We start from the raw sequence: 8,721 nt of genomic DNA, 5'->3' as shown, positions 1-8,721 counted from the left end.
CATTAAAAATCTTAGAATTAGGTAGCTCAAAACTGCAGTCACATGACGCTGTATTTTTCTAATTCCTGGCATTTTTGAGGAAACAGTGTTAACGCCTCTGTTTACTCTCAGTATCAGCATTTAACTTTTTAATAGTCCTGCCTCACTTCCTTCTAGAAGATAGGAGGATAAAAAGATAAAATAAATAACTATTCATAGATGGGAGCCTCCCCTCAAAGCTGTTTTTCTTCACCTTTGAGGATGATGGTATTGATTAGAATTAAACCACAAATCTGAACAACTGTATATTAGGCCCTTAAAATGAATATCATTACGGAAGGAGACCAAAGCAATGAAGTTAATTCTCTTTTATTTGTTAAACGGAGTACCCTCCTTCCCCCACCCCTTCCTCCTTCTGGGCTGGCCTGTCACGCCTTCTCAACACGCTAAAATCATTCAGAGCGGCTTGCAGGGAGAAACACGACATTTATGGTAAGCGTCAGCCTTCAGAGAAAGAAAGCAGTTCATTAATTTACTTCACACTTACATCAAAGTATGAGAGTATACCTTACCCCCTTAATCAATAGATATGATGTACAGTCAATATCCCCACAGCGTTTAAAAAAGGGTCAGAAATGTACACTCTCACACCACAAACATCAGTTCAACTCTGCTCAATGAAATTTACACGATACAACCTGACTTCGGAATTCTGTAAACCATAGGAGGATATTTTGACATCCCTAGAAGCTGTGAAACCCTTGAGGGGGGTTCAAACACAACAATAAAATAAAAATGTTTCCCCAGTCAAAACAAAACAGTTCTCCCAGCTAGTCACATTTTAGTTGATTCCATCTTAAAATTAGACTTCTGAGAGCATTTGTAACTGGTTAAAAATATGAACTGTTTTTATAACTTATGAATATTCAATAGGGCTGTAAAGACTGGACTTTTTGCTACACTGGTGTTGTGCTTTCTGTGGTTTAAGTTCCCTTGTGGTGGCAGTGAAATTGTAATGGCATTTCTGAAGGCAACTAATAACACAAATGGCAAGCAAATGACTAAACCCCACCGAATTTGAACTAAGTGTATCTATTAACATGCACACACACTCATAGATAGATCTCTGGACCAATCGCCATTAGACACTGACGCCTGGATAAATGTGGTCCAAGATTTGTCAAAAGCTCCTCTCTATTCTTAGATAAATATAACCCATATATTTCAATCAAAGTACTGATTCTTTTCTCAGAAAGAGGCAGTGGGATTTTCTGCGAAAATTTCTGAATTCCGTAAAACGCTCTTCAACTTCTCACTCAAAGAAAAAACAACCCTCGCTTACTCCCTTCTCTAATCCTTTTGTATTGAAATTTACTCAACACCACGGGACAAACGCACCTCCTCCCCTAGAGTGAGACGTGCACTTCTAAAGCAGAATTCCACCTCAGGAAAAAAAAAAAAAAAAAAAAAAAAGCCACGGCATCAAAGAAACAACTCACGGGCGCGCAGGCGCGCATCCACGTCCCAACGCATCCCTAAAAATACCCCTTAGACTCTCAACCTTTCTACTGTTTCGCTGGAGAGCCGGGAAAGAAAAGGTGGGTATCAAGATCTTCTTCAAAAATGTAGTGACGGTGTTTACCCAGATAAGAAGAAAAAAAAATCACTCAATATTTTAGGTACAAGGAGCCAAAGGAAGTTGGCGATGGGGGCAGCGTTTGTGAATATTTATTCACCCAGCCTCCATCAACTTAGTCGGTTTCCCTCTTCAGCTCGACAGTCTCTCTCTTACAAACACACTTTATTGCATTGTTCCCATTCCCCACTACCAGCTTCGGTGCGCGCACACAACACAAGCGCCCACACACACCCTCTCTTTTCTCTGTCGCACACACATATTCACAGCCCTCCTTCTTCCCCAACACCAAACACACTCACCCCCCACCCACTTTAGTCCCTCTTTCCTCCCTAGGTTTGTCAGACTCACAGTTACACTCCCGTACACTCACACCCTTCCCCTCAACACTTAATTGCTCTGTCTCTCTACCCCGCTTTGTCGCACACTCAGTTATCCTATCACACAACCCTCCCTTTTCTGTACTCTCTCCACTCCCCCATTTACCACACTGTCACAGTTACAGTGTCACACCCACATCCCCCCCTCCCGTCTCCGCACTGTCCTCTCCTCGGCCTGGTCACACTCGCACACAGTTACATTGTTACACACACTCACACCCGCGCGCGCGCGCGCGCTTTGCGCTTTGTAACACACGCAGCCGCCCCCGCCCCCTCCGCTCCCACTCCCCCATCCACCACGGCGGCAGGCGGCGGCGCCGATGACCTCACGGCGCGCGCGCCGCGCGGCCCGGCGAGGCCGCAGATTGGCTGGCCGCGCCTCCGCGGCACTTCAAAGCCGGAGAGGGAGCTACAATTGTGGTGGAATGGGCGGAACTGATCATTGTATTGCACACCTCTAAAAAAAACACTGCCTCTGATTTATCAATATAAAAAAGATCCTCTGAGAGGAGGAGGGCACTTTTGTGTGATGGCAACTTCACTTCTAGGGGTGAGTCTCAGGATTTTCTCTTGCTGGTTTAATTAGTTTCCTTTTATTGCCGATTGGAGGGGGTTAAAGTCGCCCCGGCCAGGCCACGGGCTATCAGTCTCTCTATTGAGAGCTTTTTTTTTTTTTCCTTTAAATACAAGTGAGTTTGGAGAAAAGAAAAAGGGGGAGAAGGGGGCAGAGTCACTTTTTTTCAGCGCAGGAAAAGGTTCGAAGGGTATTTAGACAAGCCACTGCGCAGCGCCTGACTGCTCCCTGCCCGGGAGACCTGCGCCCAGCCCATTTTACAGGCACCGATTTCGGGGGTAAAGAGAGCAAGTTTTTCCTACTGGGCAAAGTGCAGATCTTCCCCTAACCCTTAAAAAAAATTCTGCAGCCCGCCTTGTCTCGCAGGTACGTTGAACTCGTCTCGTTTTTACTATTGTAGATATGCTTTTAAAAAAAGAAAGAAAGAAAGAGTGAGCGCTACAGTTTGACCTCTTTTGGCCTGGGAGAAACAACCCAGGATGGGTTTCTGGGGACCGGAACAGGTTTTTCAAAGCTCTCAGGATTACAGGGGAAGCGCTCCTGAAAGCAATCCAATGGTTTTCTCCCAGGCTTCTCGGCAAAGAAAACTTCCTTCCTTTCCAATCTGGACTTTTTGCTTGTTTGTTACGAAGTGTCTGGGGCCTTGTGTGCAAGAGAGTGTTGTTTTAGGTGAGAATACTTGTCAAACTCTTCTTTAGCGTGGTGCTTTGCTCCCGAATCAGACGCCGGCAGCCAAACTTGTCCCCTCCTGTAGAGTAGGAAGCGGCCGGGCACCGGGGCTGTTGGGGGTGCCAGGTGAGTTGGTGGCGGCGCGCCGCAGCGAGAGATGGGGTGCAGTGGGGCGCTTTGGAGACTACCGGGAGACTGATGCACATTTCTTCCTTTCCTCCCCCACCGGTCCTTTGCCTACCTCCCCTCCCCCACTCCTTCTCTCCTCCTTCTCGCAGGAAGAACCGAGGTTGGGATCGACTCCTCTGGCCATGCTTGCTGCTACCTGTAATAAGATCGGTAGCCCCAGCCCATCTCCCTCCTCCCTCTCGGACAGCTCTTCTTCCTTCGGCAAAGGCTTCCACCCCTGGAAACGCTCCTCGTCCTCTTCTTCCTCCAGCTGCAACGTAGTGGGTTCCAGTCTCTCAAGCTTCGGCGTGTCCGGGGCCTCCAGGAACGGCGGTTCGTCCTCAGCGGCTGCGGCGGCCGCTGCAGCAGCCGCGGCTGCCGCGGCCCTGGTGTCCGACTCTTTCAGCTGCGGCGGCTCGCCTGGCTCCAGCGCCTTCTCCCTCACCTCCAGCAGCGCCGCAGCCGCCGCCGCCGCCGCCGCAGCTGCCGCCTCCAGTTCGCCCTTCGCCAACGACTACTCTGTTTTCCAGGCCCCCGGAGTCTCTGGCGGTAGCGGCGGCGGCGGCGGGGGCGGCGGCGGCGGCTCCTCCGCGCACTCGCAGGACGGCTCCCACCAGCCGGTGTTCATCTCCAAGGTGCACACCTCTGTGGACGGGCTGCAGGGCATCTACCCGCGGGTGGGCATGGCGCACCCGTACGAGTCGTGGTTCAAGCCCTCGCACCCGGGCCTGGGTGCTGCGGGAGAGGTGGGCTCGGCCGGCGCCTCCAGCTGGTGGGACGTGGGGGCCGGCTGGATCGACGTGCAGAACCCGAACGGCGCGGCTGCGCTGCCCGGCTCGCTGCACCCTGCCGCCGGGGGGCTCCAAACCTCGCTGCACTCGCCGCTCGGAGGCTACAACTCGGATTACTCGGGCCTGAGTCACTCAGCCTTCAGCAGCGGCGCCTCCTCGCACCTGCTCAGCCCTGCCGGGCAGCATCTCATGGACGGCTTCAAGCCAGTGCTGCCCGGCTCCTACCCGGACTCGGCCCCGTCGCCGCTGGCCGGCGCGGGGGGCTCCATGTTGAGCGCTGGGCCTTCGGCGCCGCTGGGGGGCTCCCCGCGCTCCTCAGCTCGACGCTACTCTGGCCGCGCCACCTGCGACTGCCCCAACTGCCAGGAGGCAGAGCGGCTGGGCCCTGCCGGGGCGAGCTTGCGGCGCAAGGGCCTGCACAGCTGCCACATCCCGGGCTGCGGCAAGGTGTATGGCAAGACTTCGCACCTCAAGGCGCACCTGCGCTGGCACACGGGCGAGCGGCCCTTCGTGTGCAACTGGCTCTTCTGCGGCAAGCGCTTCACGCGCTCCGACGAGCTGCAGCGGCACCTGCGGACCCACACCGGCGAGAAACGCTTCGCCTGTCCAGTTTGCAATAAGCGCTTCATGCGCAGCGACCACCTCAGCAAGCACGTGAAGACGCACAGCGGCGGCGGCGGCGGCGGCTCGGCGGGCTCAGGCAGCGGCGGCAAGAAGGGCAGCGACACCGACAGCGAGCACAGCGCAGCGGGCAGCCCGCCCTGCCACTCCCCAGAGCTGCTGCAGCCCCCCGAGCCCGGGCACCGCAACGGCCTAGAGTGACGCCCACCCTGCGCCTGCCTCTCTCCCCGACCTCCTCCCACCGAGTCCTCTTGGGCCCTGTCTGTCCCGGCTTCAACTCCAGCCTCTCCCTATTGCATCCGACTCGCTCTCTGTCTCTTTCTGTTTCTGCCCCTCCTCTTCCTTCTGTGACTTAACTTTGTAAAGGGGATATGGACATGTAAGTAAAACTCATCCTGTCCCAGGCCCTGGCTTTCCCTTTCCGCGGGTAACGCTGTCTGAACCCTGTGCAGCTGGAACCCGCGCCTTGCCGGGCCTTTATTTCTCGTTCTTCCCTCCTTGTCCTCCCTTCTCCACCCCCAGGTTGTGATGGGCGTAACTTTTAGAGGGAAGCGGCCACTGGAGGTAGAGCTGGACTAATCCAGTGCCTGGTAGACTGCGGGCCTCGGCACGGGCAGGAGCGGCCCGGCTGAGCAAGCCGGAGCCAGAGCAGTGGGGAGGGCAAGGCTGGAGGCCTGGGCAGAACAGCGCCACCCCGGCTGTCGCCGACTTGGTTCCAGAGCCGCTGACCTAGGCACCTCGACTTTGGAGCACCCTGCCAGGCCCCTGGGCATCGCCGGACGCCCTGCGCAGGCTGTCGGGGCTTGGTGGGGTGTCCTTTTGGCAGCACCGAGACCCAGAGTTTGCAGAGTTTAGATCTCCCAATATCAGCTCTGCCTCTTTTTCTTTGTTCCCTGAGGTGGAACCGATGCAAGTTTCAGCAAAGGGCAGTCTTGTCGAATAGCTGCAGCAGCTTTCTTTCATCTTTATAGCATATATTTTATTTTTAACTAAAAAACTGAGGGGAAAATAGCAACCTTCCACTTGGTTTCCCTTCTATGATAGTTTTTTCCTCTAACGGAGAGCAAGCCTTTCTCTCGAAACTGCTAGTATTGATCCCAAAGTTATTTTGACCGCATTAACTTAACTTATGGGGTGGGGGCGGGGGGTGAGGGTAGGTGTTTTTTTCTTATGCAAAAATACTCCTTTCCGGTGAGACCAGATTAACTATCTCCATGTTTGTCCTTTTCTACCTCGTTTTTTCACCACTCCCAAACATAACCTCCCAATCTTTTTTTGTTAGTCCGGCCGTCAATTTGTATAGTACCCATTTCTGTAAATTCTCGCAATTCATTGAAGATCGTAGGGTTACACTTTTTTTGTGTGGTTTAAACTTACAAACAATTGAAGAAGCTATCATTTATTTCAGACGAGGCTGTAGTTTAAATGCCAAAAAAGGGAAAATAGGAAAATAAAAAAGAACCTTTGTAAAATATATCTGAACCTAATGGTTTGTACAACTGGAGAGTCGTTCTAGATTAGTTACCAATTAAATATAACTCCACCAGTGTAAGGGTGTGAGGTGCAGTTGTCCAGGAGATGATTTTGTATAGTATTTTTCTTGTACATTACTTCCAGTAAATATTTGAAAATATATTGAAGTAAACTTGATTTTTTTTTTTTTTTTTTGTCACAAGAAAATTAAGAGTTATTGTTGCAGTTCTGATGAGCTGCAGGTTTTTTGAACTCACTTCTGGAGGTGCAGAGCCACAAACGCACTTTCGGGGCCTAGTTTTGCTCAAATATGAATTTAGATAGGTATCAAGCTGTAACTAAGACAATATTTGATAAATGTTGGATGACATTTAATTTAATGGAGCATGTACTTATTTGCATTTGCTGGCAGTTCAGGCATAGTTAAAGTGAGAGTTCTCCTATATTTCATAATAAGTGGGTCTGCCAAAACCCATGTATTAAATAAATTGTCCAAGTGAAACTCGACTAACTTTGGCCTTTGTGTATTTCCTGAAGGTAATATTGTTAACTGTTAATAAATACTTCTGACACTACATTTAAATGTTTGCAGATTCTGCAAACTAATTGCTCATTGTAATGTTGAAATAATTTGGATATTTCACATTGAAATGAAAAGCCTTTCTCTGGAGCATTTTAGATTTGCATTTTAAATGCATGAAATGTAATTGATTTATTTGTAATATTTTAAATGGTATTAATAAACTCAGATAAAAGACTAGGCTAGTTAATCTGTATTTTTTCCCCTTTTTAAACTATGGACATGTGCATTTTATCTTCAGTTAATTTCTAATTTAAACAAAATATAACCCTGTTGTGGTAATATTTAAATAATTACCTTTAAGATGTTAGATGGAAAGATCTATTTGGCAAAGCTGTGTTTTCTCTGTTTACCAAGATAAAGATTATAGTGTCTAAGGAATGTAATTGATTATTTACCAGTAGATTTAGCTCATAGCATCAGGATTTACTGACCTCTTAAAATTTGTACTAAGTCACAATTCAAAGAAATTTCACCATTCTCTTTCCTTCTCAGTCTCCAGAAGGAGTCAGGTTGTTGGCCATTGATTGCATTTAGTATTTAAAAGGCCAAGCCTTACATTGGAAGATCAGTACATCTAAAATAAAAACATGGGTTTGGGGACAACTTTTGTTGTTAAGAGGTGGAGGAGGTCAAGCTAACAAAAGCTTGTTTTTGGCATTCCAAGTCTTAGCTAAAGATTATGTAGAGGTAAATATCAGTAGTAGATTCCTGTTGAAATGAGTTATCTGTTCTTTAAAAGTCTCTAAACAGCCACCAAAGAAAGGGAAGGTTAAACCTTAATCTATTTACTAGGCTATTGTTCATAGGTGTCAATGATGCCAATAAAAAATATTGTCTTGTTATGTCTAAGTGCATTTAAGCAATGCGTGTTCCTTGAGCCATACTTTGAAACATAAAATACTTTAAATGTTGATTGATGTTATATCACTATTTCACTATTAGATTAATATTATTATTTTGAATCAAATTGAATAAAAAGTTAGCGTGTTCGGATTCCTACAAGTTTAGCTTCTTTCTTTCTGTTTGCAATCTCCCTACCCTAAGTATAGTCTTGGTATACATCTTGAACTGAACATTTTCCATTGAAATCTATATATGGTAATTATAATACATAGAAACAAGTGAAAATACAAAGTGATATGATCATTGTAAATTGAGAGGAAAAAGCAATTAGGGATAAAAGATGTTTTGGAATAATGTAGCTCGTGTCTAAGTAGGTGACACCTTTAATCCTGCTATCTATACAGGTATTTGAGGCCTCCAGTCTCTATGGTTTCAGACAAACAAGTTAACTCTGATTCTTTGGTATACTGTAGTTCTAAATAATGGATTTTTAAAGTAAAATAGTTTCTTTCTGTCACTTTCTTCCTAGGAATAACAAGCAGAACACAGTTTAAGTGTTGTTTCTTTTTTATTGAAAGTTGCAGTGCTGAGGGATTCGGAAAGAGCCGTTCTGAAGGAGTTAAATGTAGTGGCAGGTAAGAGGAAAGCTGCTTGGTACATTTATAATATCAGTTGCATTACATGCAGAATCAACATTGATTTAAGAGGTGGGTTATGACAATGAGAAATATTGTCTGGAAGATTTCTTTGGGGTGATTGAAGGGAGACATTTTTTCTGCTGTACAGATGTGCAAACTTTCACTTTCTTCCTTCTGGCTCCTCACCCTTCTAGTTTTACTTGGTTTGTTTTGGTGGTTATTGAACAGTATTTCTAGCTTAATTTTCTGCAGGGGGGGCAGGGTTCTCCTTTTAGGGATGAGCATCCTCTTTTGGGAAAACAGATGAAGTACCAAATTGTGATTTTTTTTTTCCTGCTTTGTCCCTGATAAAGCACCTCCTAGCAG

The 8,721-nt window shown here is 47.5% G+C and overlaps 1 protein-coding gene across 1 annotated transcript; it reads left to right on the top strand.

Annotated features, from left to right (window-relative positions):
* The first annotated feature begins 2,324 nt into the window (after positions 1–2,324).
* On the top strand, positions 2,325–7,867 carry SP8 (Sp8 transcription factor). The gene is made up of 2 exons (XM_003896222.4): positions 2,325–2,545; positions 3,517–7,867. The coding sequence occupies exons 1-2, from the start codon at positions 2,525–2,527 to the stop codon at positions 5,017–5,019; spliced, it is 1,524 nt and encodes a 507-aa protein (XP_003896271.1). The 5' UTR covers positions 2,325–2,524; the 3' UTR covers positions 5,020–7,867.
* Positions 7,868–8,721: the final 854 nt, after the last annotated feature.

Source organism: Papio anubis, chromosome 4 (genome assembly GCF_008728515.1).
Source record: "Papio anubis isolate 15944 chromosome 4, Panubis1.0, whole genome shotgun sequence".
Lineage (NCBI taxonomy): Eukaryota > Metazoa > Chordata > Mammalia > Primates > Cercopithecidae > Papio > Papio anubis.
Note: the sequence above shows the minus strand (reverse complement) of the source record. Positions and strands in the feature narration are given on the sequence as shown.